Here is a 17,961-nt window from a genome sequence, read left to right on the forward strand (position 1 = left end):
CACAACTACACCAATATGTTTGCTAAATACCTATTTTGCACAGAACATCACATGAGATTTCTTTCATGTCTCCATATCTAAACATGATTAGCCACTCAAGGAAAAAATGTTGCTGCCATAAAGAAAAGTTTTGAAGAAAAGCGTATTTCCCAATGTCCAATCTGCACAGGTACCAGCCTGGATCATGAGAATGGCAGGACACAAGAGCAGCTATAATGAGTCATTTTCAGACAAGCGATCTTGAAAACTGCAGAAGAGAAACAGCACCAGGGAAGGGAGATTCAAACACAATTTCCAGCTCGTTGGGTGATAAGATAAATGGATCGCTGGCTTCGACATGACACTGAGATATGAGACATTCTTCTGGTTCAGGAAAGCTTTTTAAAAAATATTATTTCCAGGTGGTGCCAGTGGTAAAGCATCCACCTGCCAATGCAGGAGACGCAAGGACCTAGGTTCGATCTCTGGGTTGGAAAGATCCCCTGGAGTAGGAAATGACAACGCACTCCAGTATTCTGGCCTGGGAAATCCCATGGACAGAGGAGCCTGGTGGGCTGCAGCCCATGGGACTGCAAGGAGTCGGACGTGACTGAGCACATACACACACATACATTGAACTGTTTTTAGGGGCAAAACATAGACAAACAGTCCCTTGGCTGCACTCAGATAGTGAAATGCTCTAGTCTGGATACCAGGGTGCAACCTAGTATCCTGAATGCTGCGTGAGAAGAACTAAATGCAGGATTTCAGTTACGATCAAAGCTGCCCAAGGCGGATGAAGGTCCGTGAGTGTCCTCTCTGTATCCTGCACACACACAGGCAGGGGGTGAGGAAGACCCCAGACAGTTCTCATCGCCCAAACAGTCACTCTTTTACTGGTGCCCAGATTGGGTGGAGGGAGGAGAGGACAGAAGGAGATCAGGTCTGGGAGACAGGGGCCAGGGCGTGAGGTCCAGAGTGTCCCAAATTGGCAGTGTGACCACAGGCAAGACACCCTGGAACCTGCTTCCTAGCCCATACAGTAAAGACTTCATAAATGCTTGAAGAGTAGCTCTTCCTGCTCTGAAATCTAGGACCCTGATTCCTAGATTAGAGTGAGAGAGTGTTCAGGAAAGAAACACCCGAGTTTCTGTGACTTTACCACGCTGTGTAACTTCTCTTAGACCCACTAACCCACTGGAAGGGAAGGAGAGGAGCCAGCAGGCTGAAGTGGACAGGCCTTGCAGGGAGCAGAGGCAGCCACATACAGAGTGTTTATGACCTGTCTGCGTGCGTACCATTTCACATAAACTCCCCCCAAACTACCCTTGAGTCAACTTCCCTACAAAATGACTCCAGACTGTGGGAACTGAAAATCTCTAACAAAGGTACTCAGAATCTCAGGTCTAAAGCATTCACACGTATGCTTGAAATGAAAACGTTTTCACCATTCCAAACGGGAGTATTGGAACACCCAGACTTTCATGAAATACTATTTTTGACAATATATTTTTAAAACTATAGCTGATGTAAACACAGACATTCAAGTATAGGTAGTCAAATCTAATGTTTGTTATTATGATATTGTTATAATCTTATGATCAAGATACCCTTTTAACTGTTGTTGTTGTTATTAAGTGCAACATTTGATAAGTAAAACATTCCATTAGGTTTCAAAATAAATTTAATTGTGAAAAGCATGACTATGTATGTGACTATATGTAGAAATTCAAAGTATGGTCATAACTGACCATTATGAACCCAGAATTCCTAACTATCTACTTCAAAATTGAAAAGTTGTATATATTTGGAATCAGAAAAGGTGACGTGCTTTTGCTAAATTATAAGACAAGGTAGATAACTACTCATGTGCTGGGTAAGAGCCTTATCACTAATTCCAAGCAATATTACAGATGCATTTATCCTTGGATCCAGCAATCCCACTTCCAGGAACCGATCCTAAAGATATACTGGAGAAATAAAAATGCCGTATGCACAAGGCCTGTTTGTAAAACAGGGATGGCACATGCCCATTTCTTTCTACTTTTATATGCATTTGAACGTATTCATAATACAAAGTTTAAAAACAATCTTTCTCAGTCTCTGAAATATATCTACTGAATATATCTACCAAGTTCTCAGTCGCTCAGCCATGTCCAACTCTTTGCAGTCCTATGGACTGTAGCCCATCAGGCTCCTCTGTCTATGGGATTCTCCAGGCAAGAATACTGGAGTGGGCTGCCATTTCCTCCTCCATATCTATCAAGTCTTTTCTACAATTCACTAACAAATGTCTATTTAAACTGGCAAAGGCAATTACAGAGGAAAATGGAAGAAACTATAGCATGTTCTGTCTAAAAGAAAGCACAAGTTATTTTCTGTAATTAACTAATTTGTAAGGAGAAAGATAAGGAAAAAGCACAGTAGATGTGAGAGAGGGAAAAATTGCTAATTTTGGCTAACCAGGATAAAGAACTAAGTTAAATATGCATTGATTTCATTCACTGCTAAGAACTTAAAAATTTTTAATTTGTTAGTTACACCTCTCTAATAAAATTTATATTGAAAAGACTATAATACAATATTTTACATAATTATATGCTGAATATGATTTATTGTATTTGGGATACTTTGCAAATTAAATTAAACCTTGAAAAAAGAACTCTCATTTCAAGTCACATAGTTATTCATTTAAATATTCGGTTTGATTTGAATAATGCTAATTTAAATAATACTGCTAAGAGGCGTGTACATCCAAGCAACACAGATGACTAAAAGAACATAAGTGGAGCCAGACCTACAGGGGTCAAGTTCCAGATTTTCCCAAACCAGACGGACAATTTGTGTGGGGCAAATTATCCAGTGTCCTAGAGGCTGCCTTCTCATCTGTAAAACGGGAACAATAATACCCACCTCAAAGGGCTGTGCAGAAGTGACATGAATTAATATATCCAAAATACCTACTGCAAAGGCCAACACCTATCCAATTAATAAATGGCAGTCTCAGGTATGATAGTGAAAATCAGTGTTAAGTGTTAATATTGCAGAAGCTACTTAAGGATGACTTGCAGTTTGCTTTCACCAGTACTCGCAAAGACTAAATTCTGAGACGAGGTTTCGATGTCCCAGATTAACACAACTGTCTTGCTTGTCAGTGCCTCCAGCAGATGGTTTCTGCTTATAGTGATTTACTCTCTGATCTGTTGATTAATGGGACTATTAATATAAAGAACAGAAAAGTCTGAAGAGGGTATATTTAGGTTTTTAAAAAGTTAAGCTGTCAAACGACAGTCTGAACTGCCAAGCAAAATTTAAAATGAGAAATAAGAACTCTTGTTGGTTGATGTATAAAAAAGCTGACAATTCTCTCATACAAGGGACAACTAGATTTCAACCTACATTTTACAATAAAATCCCATAACACTTCCCTAGAACTGAAATGGAAATTAGTCGTGTGTGTCAACAATGGATCTGTTATGAATTTAACCCCAAAGCACATTGCTTGTCTTCTTGAGAACACACGTGAGCAAGCTGCAGCCTCCAGACATTTGCTCTGAGCCCTGTTGCTGACCTTGTGCAGTGAAGATCACCTTCGGTGGTAAGAAAGGAGTCATTTTTAAAGCATAAATTCCTTCTGCTTATTAAGGAATGTACACCAAAGAACATTTAGTATAAAAGTATAAAAAGGAAAAAAAAATCATCACCCCATCACTCAGGAAAAAAAAAAAAGATAACTCTTGGTACACTTCACTCTTCTTTGCATAGATTTTGTCCGTTTAGTTGGAAAATACAACGTATCCAGTTTGATATCCTGATTCTGTCTTTTAATATAATACACAAACATTGCCCATGCTATTACTTAAAACAGAAGCATCTTTGAAGATTACAAAGCTTTCCCCCATATGAGGTTTTCTGGTCATGTCCCTAGTGGTTACTTATGCTTTTGTATTTTCTATACAATTTTTCTCCAATACCTGTAATTCTGTAGGGGATTCCCTTATTCACACACGTTCTTCTGCATCTACTCTCAGAAGAGCAATATAATGGTGTCTGTTCACTGCCTCCTGTCCCCCTAGTCCAACCACAATATTGAAAAAACTTTCATATTAGCAAGAATTTTAAGAATATCGGCCTCCAGAAACTATTTGATTCTCTTCTCTCCACTTTATGATAACCCAAGCTCAGCATAATTAAAACATTCCAAACCTTCCCAGTCCCTTGGACAGCAAGGAGATCAAACCCATCAATCCTAAAGGAAATCAATCCTGAATATTCATCAGAAGGACCGATGTTGAAGCTGAAGCTCCAATACTTTGGTCACCTGATGCAAAGAGCCGATCCTTGGAAAAGACCCTGATGCTGGGAAAGATTGAAGGCAGGAGGAGAAGAGATGACAGAGGATGAGATGGTTGGATGGCATCACCGACTCGATGGACATGAGTTTGAACAAGCTCTGGGAGATAGTGAAGGACAGGGAAGCCTGGCGTCCATGGGGCCACAAAGAGTCAGACACACCTTAGCAAATACACAACAACAACAAATCTTCCTATCTGAAAGTTTTATTTATTTACTTGGCTGCATTGGGTCTGAGCTGCGGCATTCAGGATGCTCCTCGTGTCCTGTGGGATCCTGGCTACAGTGTGTGGATATCTAGTTGTGGTGCGTGGGCTCTGGAGTGCCAGCTCAGTAATGAGGTGCAGTCTTAGTTGCTCTGTGGTATGTGGGATATTAGTTCCCTGACCAGGATTTGAACCCATATCCCTTGCATTGGAAGGCAGATTCTTAACCACTGGACCATCAGGAAGTCCCTCTGAAAGGTAATCCCACCCAAACAAAGCTGAGGTTCCCCACAGTTGAGATGCGTGATGGGAACAAGTGCTTCCTGTGTCTTATTTATTTATTTTAATGACATAAGAAAAGGAAGACAGCAATTCTGAGACCTAGGGTTAAGAAGAGATGTTAAATTAGCACAAAACACCAGTCCTGGGGATAGGGGAAGGTCACCAAGGAAAAGTAGAGCCTGAGACGCAGCTCTCTCTCTGTAAGCTATCTGTCCAGGGTTGGCTGCAAACTTCTCTCTGTCTCAGGAGGCCATGAACTTGATCTGTGAGTGAGTTACTTTCACGAGACTGCAGTTCTCATTGGGGTATGAATTAAGTCACATGAAGAAGATAAAGTAAGTTAAAGCTTAGACGTCAGGATACACTTTCTTCAAGTAAGTGAAGTACTGTCGTGAAAAGGGCTTCTCAGGTGGCTCAGTGGTAAAGAATCTGCCTGCCGATGCAGGAGATGCAAGAGACCCGGGTTTGATCCCTGAGTTGGGAAGATCTCCTGGAGGAGGAAATGGAAACCCACTCCAGTATTCTTGCCTGGAAAAGTCCATGGACAGAGGAGACTGGCGGGCTACTACAGTCCATGGGGTCCCAAAGACTCAGACATGACTGAGCGTGTGTGCGCGCATGTGCGCGTGCGCACACACACACACACACACACTGTCATGAAAAGGATGAGTATTTATCCACGGTCTCCCTGGCAGTACTGAGGCCAGTGAGTGGATGCTGCTGACATTACTGAATGGCTGATGGACGGTCACGGCTCTCACCATGCCCTTCTTTTGATGAGCCACACCAAGGCTCCCAGTCTGACCAGGCGGCCCGTTTCTCTGCGGCCCCGTCATCCCTGTCACTGGGCAAACAGCTCCACACTGCACCAGAAGCTCAAGACACTGAGCCCTAAGCTTCTGGCAACTCACCCTGGAGAGGAAATCGTTTAATATTAAAAAAATCTGAACGCCATGTGCCCAGTCTGTATGAGGGCGGCAAACCCAAAGAACAGCATGTGATAGTAATAATGTGGCCTTCGAAGACCCAAAGGAGGTTTGTCTCAAAGCTGTCTTGTCTAAGTATCCCCCAACTAAGCCACAGCTCTGGAGTGCCAGCTCCAGGTAGGGGGGTACACGGTGTGCCAACACAGCAAGCTCTGAAAGAGAAGCAGCAACTCGGAGCTTCCGATGGGATCACTTCTACTTCTCCCCTCCTCTCCTACCATCCTCTAAGTGCATATGAAAGCAGGAACATCACAGCCCCCCGCATTCAGGCCATGCCACTCACCAGCTCTCTTATGACCTTTTTTCTATTTCTTGGTGTGACTTTATCATGCTTTGGTTTATTTTCATTTTCGAAAAGAATGCTATAAAGAAACATCCAATCTAAGTATGAAAAAAAAAAAGTTAGAAGTTTCCAAAACTCAAACTTTACTCTTAATCAAGAAAAGAAAACTCCTGGGCAGGCCCCTTTATTTCCCCCCCCTCCTTTTCTAAAAATAGAAGTTTTAGAAGCCTGAAGTTGTATATAAAGCAACGACTTCAAATGTACCCTTTAGGATACAGTAGTCATCAGATTTATTTTTGGAAAGCTGCATAGGTCAAGAATACCTGGAATAACCTGGTTTCTATTTAAAATACCCTAATCGCTTTGTAACTTAGGAGAAAAAGATTATTTAAAGGGATTATTCACAATGTAGGCATCTCCCAATATGTGTATCTCACATGGAGCTGGTGATAATTACCCTGAAGGACAGGGAAAGAGATTGCTTTCCACAGACATGTGAAAATGTATCCGGGCTGGAGAAGAAATGAACAGATGCAACATCAACATAGTACCCTCTCCCGACTCCAAGGAAAAGATGGTAACTGTGAAAGGATTTGCTAAATCCCAACAAAATAAGAAAGGTAATTTTAAAGGGACATTTACATGCTGCAGACTTAAAACGGCTTAACCAAAGGAATTTGACAGCCAAGATGAATTTCGTTTTCAAGAGTTAGCCATGAGGAAAAGCGGTTCTGGCCAAAGATGAGTAATGCATATTGGCTGAAATCACATGCCAGGGTTCTAACTAGCAGGAGAGAAGCTTTTACAAGGCATTTTATTTCTACAACTGTAAGAAGAGGGTCACTACAGAGTTACTTAACACACAAATATTGCTTTCTATTTTGTTCCCAGGCACCACTGGGGAATGAAATGGTGATTTAAATGTGCCAGAAATCCACTATTTATAGGTATAGAATTCTGTCATAGGCAATGTTCTACTAGAAAAAAGAAAAAGGGATTAAAAAAAAAACAAACAGGAGGTTTTGCCTTACTAGGAGCTTATGAGCAAAGAAGGAGGGGAAGTTAGTAATAAGCTTCAGGTTCTAAACATATCAGGGAGGGGCCTGTCCTCTCTCAGCCCCTGATCAAAAGTGTTTGCTGTGCTGAACTGGACGACATTGTAAACTGAGGGCAGAGAGAGAGAGATAGGAGTCACTGAAAGTATCCAGGTGGCACAGCCTCCACAGGGGCCAAGGAATCGTGTGTGGTTTAGGTTTTGGTTTTACAAGCTCTCTCTATCTCAGAGTCTTAGCAAACTGTTTTCCGATCCACTGTGGACATTTCTTCCTTGATTCAACTGGCGTTTACTGATCACCTACAACTGTGCACGCCTGGGCTACAATTCACCAACATCAGCTACATGTCACCAACGTCGGCTACAACTCACCAACGTCGGCTACATGTCACCAACGTCAGCTACAACTCACCAACGTCGGCTACAACTCACCAATGTCCAGGCAAAAGATACCGTCACGCTTTGTGGGATGATTTCAACAATCCTACGATTGCTTCACTGTTGTTCTAAGCTTGGGTTCTCTGTCAATATTAAGAGAGCAACGTATCTCCTGGAGCAAGAATCTGCCATGAACGACCATGTGATCTTACAATCTCACTCCTGGGCGTATGTCCAGAGAAAACCATAATTCAAAAAGATACACACACCCCAGTGTCCAGATCAGCACTGTGTACAATAGCCAAGACAGTGAAGCAACCTAGATGTTCATCAACAGAGGAGTGGATAAAGAAGATGCGGCACGTTATATACAGTGGAGTATTGCTCAGTCATAAAAAAGGATGAAACCATGCCACTTGCAGCAACGTGGATGAATCTAGGGATGATCATACTAAGTGAAGTAAGTCAGATGCAGAAAGACAAACGCCACAGGCCATCACTTGTATGTGGAATCCAAAAACAAATACAAATGAACTTATTTACAAAACAGAAATAGACGCATAGACATAGAAAACAAACTTATGATTCCTAAAGGAGAAAGGAGGGAGAGGGATAAATTAGGCGGTTGGGATTAACATATACAACTTATTGTTGTCATTCAGTCGCTAAGTTGTGTCCAACTCTTTGTGACCCCATGGACTGCAGCACACCAGGCTCCTCTGTCCTCCACCATCTCCTGCAGTTTGCTCAAATTCATTTCCGTTGAGCTGGTGATGCTATCTAACCATCTCATCTGTATATAAAATAGATAACCAACAAGGACCTGCTGTACATACAGTCAGAGAACTATACTCAGTATTTTGTGACAACCTATAAAGGCTTCCCAGGTGATGCACCCGTAAAGAATCTGCCTGCCAAGGCAGGAGAACCAGCTTCTATCCCTGGGTCGGGAAGATCACCTGGAGAGGGAAATAATAGCAACCTGCTCCAATATCTGTGCCTGGAAAATTCCATAGACAGAGGAGCCTGGCAGGCTACAGTCCATGGGGTCGCAGAGAGTCAGGCACAACTGAAGCAACTTAGCTCGCATGCATGTATAACTGAAGTACTTTGTTTTACACCTGGGACCAACACAACATTGTAAATTAACTGTACTTCGGCTTTTTAGAAAAGAACACTTAAAATGAGAAGAAACCAAATGCACCGCTGCCGAGCCCACGGCCGGCCGCCCCCGTGCATCTCCAGCGCCCACCTTTGGTAGGCCCTTTCCTGCTGAGCACGGCCTGCTGCTCCTCAGTGACGCTCAGCCTCCGAACCACATCGGCCAGAGCCGACTTGAGCAGCTGGATGTCGTCCTCCTGCAGCTGGACTCGCTGCTCCAGGGAGGCGATGCGGTCTGTCACCTCCATGCTGCTGGCAGCAGAAGCGCTGTCATCTAGACGGAGGAAACAAGGAACAAGTGAGTCTCAACTGCTGCCCAGAGAAGTCAGACCAGAGACACACAGCAGCACGTTGCCATCACACAATAATAGTTAAAAACTAGAGACCGTGGCTTCCCCGGTGGCTCAGTCGGTAAAGAAACTGCCCGCAGTGCAGGAGACCCACCGGAGTGAAGGAGACCTGGGTTCAATCCCTGGGTCAGGAAGATCCCCTGGAGGAGGAAATGGCAACCCACTCCAGTATTCTTGCCTGGGAAATCCCATGGACAGAGGAGCCTGGTGGGCTACAGTTCGTGGGGTCACAAAGAGTCAGACACCACTGAGCGACTAAGCCACCACCACCAGAGACCACAGCAAACTTGTGTGAAATCTTTTATTACAAGGAACTACAGTGCTTCATTCTGCTACTGTCTTTTCATTCTCTAGATCTGTGCTTTTCGTTTTTTTAAACTGTGGTTTTAACTGCCATGATATTTTTCTAGAGCTGGGCCATTTTATTTGCGTGATATTAGAGAACCCTAGAAGTAGAGTGGATATTAGCATATGTCTAGTACAACTTCCCACAGGCGGTAGAAATCTGCTGCCCAGTCTCTGGCTTTTGTTCCAACGATGCTACTGACAGGTCCGTGCGATGACCTCCCACCAGTCAAGACTTTAAAGGATCGGCTCATCCCACAAACAGGCTTCCCAGGTGACTCAGTGCTAAAGAATCTGCCTGCCAGGAAATGCAGGTTTGAACCCTGGTTTGGGAAGATCCCCTGGAGAGGGAAATGAAAACTCACTCCAGTATTCTTGCCTGGGAAATGCCATGGACAGAGGAGCTTGGCAGGCTGCAGTCCATGGGGTCACAAAAAGTCGGACAACACAACTTAGCAACTAAACAACAACAAACCTGACAAAGCAATCAGTTCAGTTCAGTTGCTCAGTCATGTCTGACTCTTTGTGACCTCATGGACTGCAACACATCAGGCTTCCCTGTCCATCACCAACTTCTGGAGCTTGCTCAAACTCATGTCTACAGAGTTGGTGATGCCATCCAACCATCTCATCCTCTGTCGCCCCCTTCTCCTCCTGCCTTCAACCTTTCCCAGCATCAGGGTCTTTTCCAATGATCGGCTCTTCGCATCAGGTGGTCAAAGTATTGGAGCTTCAGCTTCAGCATCAGTCCTTCCAATGAATATTCAGGACTGATTTCCTTCACGATGGACTGGTTGGATCTGCTTGCACTCCAAGGGACTCTCAAGAGTCTTCTCCAACACCACAGTTCAAAAGCATCAATTCTTCAGCGCTCAGCTTCCTTTACGGTCCAGCTCTCACATCCATACATAACTACTAGAAAAACCATAGCTTTGACCAGATGGACATTTGTCGGCAAAGTAATATCTCTGCTTTTTAACATGCTGTCTAGATTGGTCATAGCTTTTCTTCCAAGGAGCAAGCAACTTTTAATTTCATGGCTGCAGTCACCATCTGCAGTGATTTTGGAGGCCAAGAAAATAAAGTCTGTCAGTGTTTCCACTGTTTCCCCATCTATTTGCCATGAAGTGATGGGACTGGATGCCATGATCTTAATTTTTTGATCGTTGAGTTTTTTTTTTTTTTTTTTTTAATTTTATTTTATTTTTAGACTTTACATAACTGTATTAGTTTTGCCAAATATCGAAATGAATCCACCACAGGTATACACGTGTTCCCCATCCTGAACCCTCCTCCCTCGTTGAGTTTTAAGCCAGCTTTTTCACTCTCCTCTTTCACTTTCATCAAGAGGCTCTTCACTTTCTGCCATAAGGGTGGTGTCATCTGCATATCGGAGGTTACTGATATTTCTCCCACCTATCTTAATTCCAGCTTGTGCTTCATTCAGCCCAGCATTTTGCATGATATGCTCTGCATATAAATTAAATAAGCAGGGTGACAATATACAGCCTTGACAACTCATCATAGTTCTGTCTAGAATCACTAACTCATAATTTCTTAGCAAGGTTCATCAGGGCCCTCCAGGGTCCTCTTGGCCTCTCCAACTCATCTTACATCCTTCTTCCCTTCTCTTTGTGAGTTCCTGTCAAACTATCCTTTCTCTCTTTAAGGATTTGTATCTGCTGTTGCCTTTGCCTGAAGCATTTCCATGACCAAGTTCTGTTCTTTCCATCTCAATTCAAATGAGTTTTTCAGAGAATCTGGCTAATAACCTTTCCTAAAGTTGTTCTTTTCAATCACATTCACCTTGTTTCTTTTCTTTTTTTTCTGGACATGCCATGCCCTGGTGACTCAGCTGGTAAAGAATCCAAGACCTGGGTTTGATCCCTGGGTTGGGAAGATCCCCTGGAGAAGGGAAAGACTACCCACTACAGTATTCTGGCCTGGGGAATTTCATGGACGGAGAAGGCAATGGCACCCCACTCCAGTACTCTTGCCTGGAAAATCATATGGATGGAGGAGCCTGGTAAGCTGCAGTCCATGGGGTCGCTAAGAGTCAGACACGGCTGAGCAACTTCACTTTCACGCATTGGAGAAGGAAATGGCAACCCACTCCAGTGTTCTTGCCTGGAGAATCCCAGGGACGGGGGAGCCAGGTGGGCTGCCATCTATGGGGTTGCACAGAGTCGGACACGACTGAAACAACTTAGCAGCAGCATAGTCCATGGGGGCTGCAAAGAGTCAGACACGACTGATCGACTTTCACTTTATGTACAGAGGAGCCTGGTGAGCTTCAGTCCATAGGGTCACAAAGAATGGGATTCGAATGAAATGACTTAGCACACACGCATGCAGTTTGCAGATGGTAGTTCCCCGATCAGGGATCAAACTTGCAGCGGAAGTGTGCAGTCTGCATCACTGGACCACCAAGGAAGTCACATCCATCTTATTTCTTTCTTTCATAGCATCACCATGAACTATAATCACCTTGCTTGTTTGCTTACTGTTTATGTCTCCTAACTAACATGTAAGCATCATGAATCTCTTCTGCTTCTGGGTATGATAACTTCTCTTGGATACCCTGCAGAAAGGCATTGTTAAGCCTGCAAATCATACAAACAACAGAAGAAGTACTGGAGCGTGGACACAAGCATACAGACTCCAGTGGGAGTTTGCACTCGCTTGGTGGAGGGAAGATGGGGAACTATAAAAAAACCCCAAACTCCCTTTTTCATGATTTTTAGCCCTGGGCTAAGCAGTAAACTCACAGGTGGGTGAGGACACATGTGGAAAAACCTGCAGTCTTTTTGTCCCTAAAAAATAAAAAAACGAAGTCTGAAAACTGTGAACACTAGAGAGAGTGGGGAAATCCCCAAATGAAAAAAGCTAGAGGTGGGCAGGTCCCCAAACTCTGTCTCTTCATTTCTGACTGAATATCATGATATAAAATACCACTGAAAAACTCATTAGACAATATCGTTTGATTAATAACGTGTTTTCTGACCCATAAAATGATCTGCTTATGGAAAGTGAAAGTGAAATTCGCTCAGTTGTGTCCAACTCTTTTGCAATCCCATGGACTATACAGTCCATGGAATGAATTCTCCAGGCCAGAATACTGGAGTGGGTAGCCTTTCCCTTGTCCAGGGGATCTTCCCAACCCAGGGATTGAACCCAGGTCTCTCGCATTGCAGATGGATTCTTAACCAGTTGAGCCACAAGGGAAGCCCAAGAATACTGAAGTGGGTAGCCTATCCCTTCTCCAGGGGATCTTCATGACCCAGGAATCGAACTGGGCCTCCTGCATTGCAGGCAGATTCTTTACCAACTGAGCTATCAGGGAAGCCCCCAATCTGCTTATAGAATCATATTTGTTGAGTTGTCCGAGTGGACAGCAGCTTTGAGCAGGGTGCCACATCCATCGGCGGGGCCTGAACACACAGAACATGCTGGCCAGCAAGTCCTGGACGGGACTCAGTCAGCCTCTGTCATTCAACCTCATGTCTTATAATCAACATCACATAATCCAGCATGTAAGACAGGCAGCTATCTGCTGCTCTATATTATCAACATTTATGATGCAAAACAGCATTCCAGTGGCCTGTTTGTGCATGCATGAGTGCCAAGTCACTTCAGTCGTGTCCAACTCTGTGTGACCCTATGGACTTCAGCCCGCCAGGCTCCTCTGTCCATGGGATTCTTCAGGCCAGAATACTGGAGTGGGTACATGTTCCCGTCTCCGGGTGATCTTCCCAACTTGGGGATCAAACTCCAGTCTCCTGCACTGCAGGTGGATTCTTTACCATCTGAGCCACCAGGGAAGCCCAAGAACCTCCATATCTGCCTTCAAACACAAGTGATTAAAAGCTTAAACATCTGATCTGCTGAAGAGGCCCTCCATTTGTGAGACTGGCTGAAGTTCTCCCCAGGCCACATAACCCTCAGATCCTGCCGGCACCGCTGCTTTCGCCGCTGTGGAATGTCTTCTGCTCCTGAGGGCAGTGACCCTTGAGATCAGACTCAGGCTTCTGGCAGCAGTGGCAGCTGCCTGGAGTTCTTAACCTTGTGCACAGAAAAGGCCAGTGTTGTTAGAACGACTTACCATGCCAATTCAGCTGGGGCCAAGCTGATTAGCATAATGAGCAACAAAACCCCAAGCTCGGTTTAACCAACACAAACCATTTCCAACCTCTGCGCATGGCACAGCACAGGATGGGCGAGTGCATCTGAATTCTATCAAAGAAAACCTCATGAGATTGGGAATCCAGCCCACATGAAACCTTCACAGGTTATTTATTTAAGTAATTTTCATTCTAAGGCCTCTAAAGTTCGCCTACAGAGGTCATTAAGATGGTGTTAACAAGAGGGCAGCTTGATTGGTTTTCAAAGTTTTCGCATTCTTTCAAGCATCACTGCACTTTGGGGTGTGTTAGGGGAAGCTTGGGAAAAGATGATATTCTCCGTATTATCACCTCTTGAGTTTTTAACTAGAACTGGCTGTGGCCCTGCTCATTTCCTCAGGAAGACCCGGAGATCTATTTACACAGGGCGGGCAGGCTATCCCTTTATCTCAGTATCAGTAACGATCCCTCAGATGGCGATGATACTGTGCGCGAGGGGGTGGACAGGATTTAACGTGAGGCAGGACCGGCCCCACAGTGGGGCGAGGACCTCAGGGCAGATGTCTCAGCGGGCCAGCTGCTCTAGAAGACACTGTGCGTCCTCTGCCAGCCACAGACCTTCCTGAGGCTGCAAGTCCAGCCTCCTGGCATTCTGTCAAGGTCTGAACACAGTTCAGAAGACTGGGTCTTGGAAAAGATAATGATCAGGGTTACCTGCACTGGACTGTCTGGGTCCTGGGGCTTCTGAAAGGACACTGACCTGGGAGTCAAACTCAGCAGGGCTCAGCTCCTGGGTCTGGCACTTATGAACCGTGTGAGCTTGGCCAACAAGTTGACCCCTCCAGGAATAACACCATAACCTCTCTTCTGAAGTTCTTGTGAGGTCAGAGGTTAATGTATACGAAACATCAAATAGGATGATGGCAATGGGTGCTCAACACAAATGGTAGTTTAGTATTTTCTTACTTGTTCGTATTGCTTTATGGTTTTTAACTTTTTATTTTGTATCAGGGTATAGCCGATTAACAATGTTGTGATAGTTTCAGGTAAACAGCGAAGGGACTCCGTCATACATATGCACGCATCCATTCTCCCCCAAACTCCCCTCCCATCCAGGCTGCCACATAACACTGAGCAGAGTTCCATGTGCTACACAGTAGGTCCTTGATGGCTATCCATTTAAAATACAGCAGTGTGTATAGGTCCATCCCACATTCCGTAGGTAGTCTAGGATTTCTATAGTTCATTGCTGCTACTATTGTTTATCACAGCAAAGAGCTAACACTGAAAACAGTGAAATCAACTTTAACAAGTTATTGAACGCATCCTGCAAGTATGCGCAGTGCTTACCCCATGAGATAGGCTGAGACTAAAGTAAAAAGTACCATTTCTGGCTCTGCAGCACCTTGATCAAGTTGAGGAAATGTGACATAAGCTGAAGATGAAGAACAGTTTCCTAACAGTCCTCTGCCATGACAGTAGGGCTTCCCTGGTGGCTCAGATGGTAAAGAATCTGCCTGCAATGCAGGAGACCCAGGTTTGATCCCTGGGTCAGGAACATCCCCTGGAGAAGGAAATGGCAACCCACTTGGTATTCTTGCCTGGAGAATCCCATGGACAGAGGAGTCTGGCGGGCTACTGTCCATGGGATTGCAAAGAGTCGGACACAGTGAAGCGACTTAGCATGCATGCCGGTGCTGCCATGGGAAAGTGTTAGTCACTCAGTCGTGTCCGACTCTTGCAACCCCATGGACTGTAGCCCGCCAGGCTCCTCTGCCCATGGGATTCTCCAGGCAAGAATACTGGAGTGGGTTGCCATGTCCTACTCCATGGGATCTTCCCAACCCAAGGATCAAACCTGCATCTCTCATGTCTTCTGCATTGGCAGGCAGGTTCTTTACCATCTGAGCCACCAGGGAAGCCTTGACAGCACCTGACTAGTGGCCAAAACACGTACCAAGCATTCCATCCAGGGCTCCATCTTGACTTGCTTCCTACGAGACCCTAGCCAAAAGCCAGCTTCTTTCTGAGTTTCAAGTGATGTCAGTAGGCCTGGTAGGTCCTGTAGCACGCCTGGTTCCGTAGGTGAAAAGGTGACCTTGAGCTGTGCCCTTACCTGGTCTTCATGCTGCTATTTGTGGCTATGACTTTCGAGCTTAATTACTGTTTACAGTAAAAAGTGGCACAAAAAGATCTTCGGGTAACTTATCTGTTTTATTTTATTAAAAAGGCAAGGAAAGTACACTTTTTTCTTCATTCATATAATTATCTCATTACCTAGAGATAAAAACAGACTCTTGACTCTAAATCTCCTGGTGATATGAAGGTTCTGCTGTTATCTGAATGATGTTCCAGGAGGTCAACGTGGGGCTATTCAATTTAAAAGGTTAACTGAGAATCTGTCCCCTTTATTTTGAAGTGGCCTCTCTTTTCCTTAATTATTTAAAACATTAAGGATAGCACCAAACAGTAATAGCTACCTTCACTTCCCACCCACCATGTGCCAAACCCTGGGTCTTATGGTGCATTATCTCCAGCCCATACGACTTCTTCTTTTCCTTTTTTTTTTTTTGGCCAGGCTCTGCTGCATGTGGAATCTTAGTTCCCATACCAGGGATCAAACCCATGTCCCCTGCATTAGAAGACTCGAGTCTTAACCACTGGACTACCAGGGAAGTCCTCATACAACTGGCTCCATCTGGGTGTCATGCCTGTTTCAGAGATGAGATTGAAGAAGTTAGGCTTCTCACCCACATCATCTAAGTCATGCAGTGAACGCAGCAAGGCAAGGGCGAGCCTTTACACGGGACTCTGGAGTCCCTCCAAATGACAAATACTCATTCCAGTAGGACATGTGTGGTACTAAGCATAAAATAAACGTATAATTTTTGCATCATTTTACCTTTCCAAAATATTAGACAAATGCTATTTAGAAAAAGTCTTACAGGGTTCTAGTATTTTAGGAACCAATCATAAAAGCAATAAGGACTAACGACGTCTCAATAATCTGCAGGTAGACATCTCACGTAAAAGCTGGCTTTCTGTATCATGCACTGTTTGCAGAAAAGTTATATCACAACAGCATTCACTAGCAAAAGAAATACGGGAACAGGCAGCGCGGACACGCAGCATGTGCTCCGTCACTCTCAGGTCTGGATTTCAGCCCTTCTGTCAGATCTGCGGCCCTGGACACCACCCCTGGCTGAAGGGTTCCAGCTTTATTTCACTTCTAAGACTCTGGCTTCTCCTTTGATCATCTGGGTAGGTCAGGAACTGAGTCTTGCTCATCCCGGGGCTGGACCTGCCACTTGAGCTCTGGCTCTGAAATTCATCACATCATAGAAAATGACAAGAGCTGACCCTATCCCATTAGTAAACCTGTTTCAAATGACGTTGAGCTCATGTTTGTATACTTGATTGTAAAAGAATTCTATAGCCCCTGACTGATATAAAATACGATATATATAAATCAGTCGCTGCCATTGTGACTGATTAAAGGAGCTTCAGCAGAGTCTCTTGAATCTGGAAGGAAATTGTATCAAGATCTTTTATGAGTCTTGGGTTGTGAAACAGTGGTGCTGGACACCTGAAAAAACACATAAGATCACTCCAAGAAGCGAGATGCGCCTCATCTGCATTTAGATGACACAGAGCTTAAAGCTAACAAACCTCCCATTCAATGCAACAAGATGTTACTTAGCATCTTCTGGGCCAGACACTGTGACCTTCCTAACCTTAGGGCTCCCTACCTAGCAGAACAGAGACTGGTCAACAAATAACTATCCCAGAAAAACGGACACAGACCAGAGAGCAATTAAATCGTCCCCACCCCACCTCCATCACGCACTGGGCAAAAAGCCGGCTAGAGATGTGATACAGGGACTAGACAAGCCTGGAGCAGAACACAGGTGGAGCGCAGAGCAGGGCTCCGGGCGAGCTGCTGGGTTTCAGTTAGTGCATGACAGATGAGACAGAAGAGAAAGAATAAGAACAGTCGCTTATGGAAAGCCCAGCCTTGAAATTCTCTGGTTGTGCATTTAGGAAATGTGTTGATTACTTTATCTTGAAATATGCTCTAATTTCATTTTGCCTAACGATAGTTACCAAGCCAGCAAAGACTTCCCACAGAGCCCTGAGATTTCTTGAAATTCTTAGAACGCTTATTTAACACTTAACACTTTAATGTTCATTTCTAATACTATACACACTTCCACATACACACACACACACACACACACACGTGTAGACACACACCTGCATGCACACACACCCTTAACTTTGCAGAAGAAATTCTGTCTTGTAAAATGGTTAATACCTTTTCCATCCATTTTACATTTTTTTTAACCCTGAATTTTCCAGATTTAATATCTTTGACAGCCTAGTACATATCAAGCCTGATCTTCACTTCAGAGAACATGACTTTAATGAGCACAGTTCATATAAAAGCAACACAAACCTGCAGG

At 44.2% G+C, this 17,961-nt stretch overlaps 1 protein-coding gene across 10 annotated transcripts in view; it reads right to left on the bottom strand.

Moving 5' to 3' along the window:
* Positions 1-17,961, bottom strand: part of EML1 (EMAP like 1) — a 196,809-nt gene that overhangs the window by 77,461 nt on the left and 101,387 nt on the right. For 9 of the 10 annotated variants that reach the window (XM_044933192.2, XM_044933191.2, XM_044933190.2 and 6 more), the window contains exon 2: positions 8,774-8,956. The exons of the other annotated variant lie outside the window; for it this stretch is intronic. In XM_044933192.2, the coding sequence (XP_044789127.1) occupies positions 8,774-8,956 (183 nt within the window). The remainder of the gene's footprint in view (positions 1-8,773; positions 8,957-17,961) is intronic. 10 annotated transcript variants of the gene reach the window in all.

This window comes from Bubalus bubalis, chromosome 20, assembly GCF_019923935.1.
Source record: "Bubalus bubalis isolate 160015118507 breed Murrah chromosome 20, NDDB_SH_1, whole genome shotgun sequence".
Classification (NCBI taxonomy): Eukaryota; Metazoa; Chordata; class Mammalia; order Artiodactyla; family Bovidae; genus Bubalus; species Bubalus bubalis.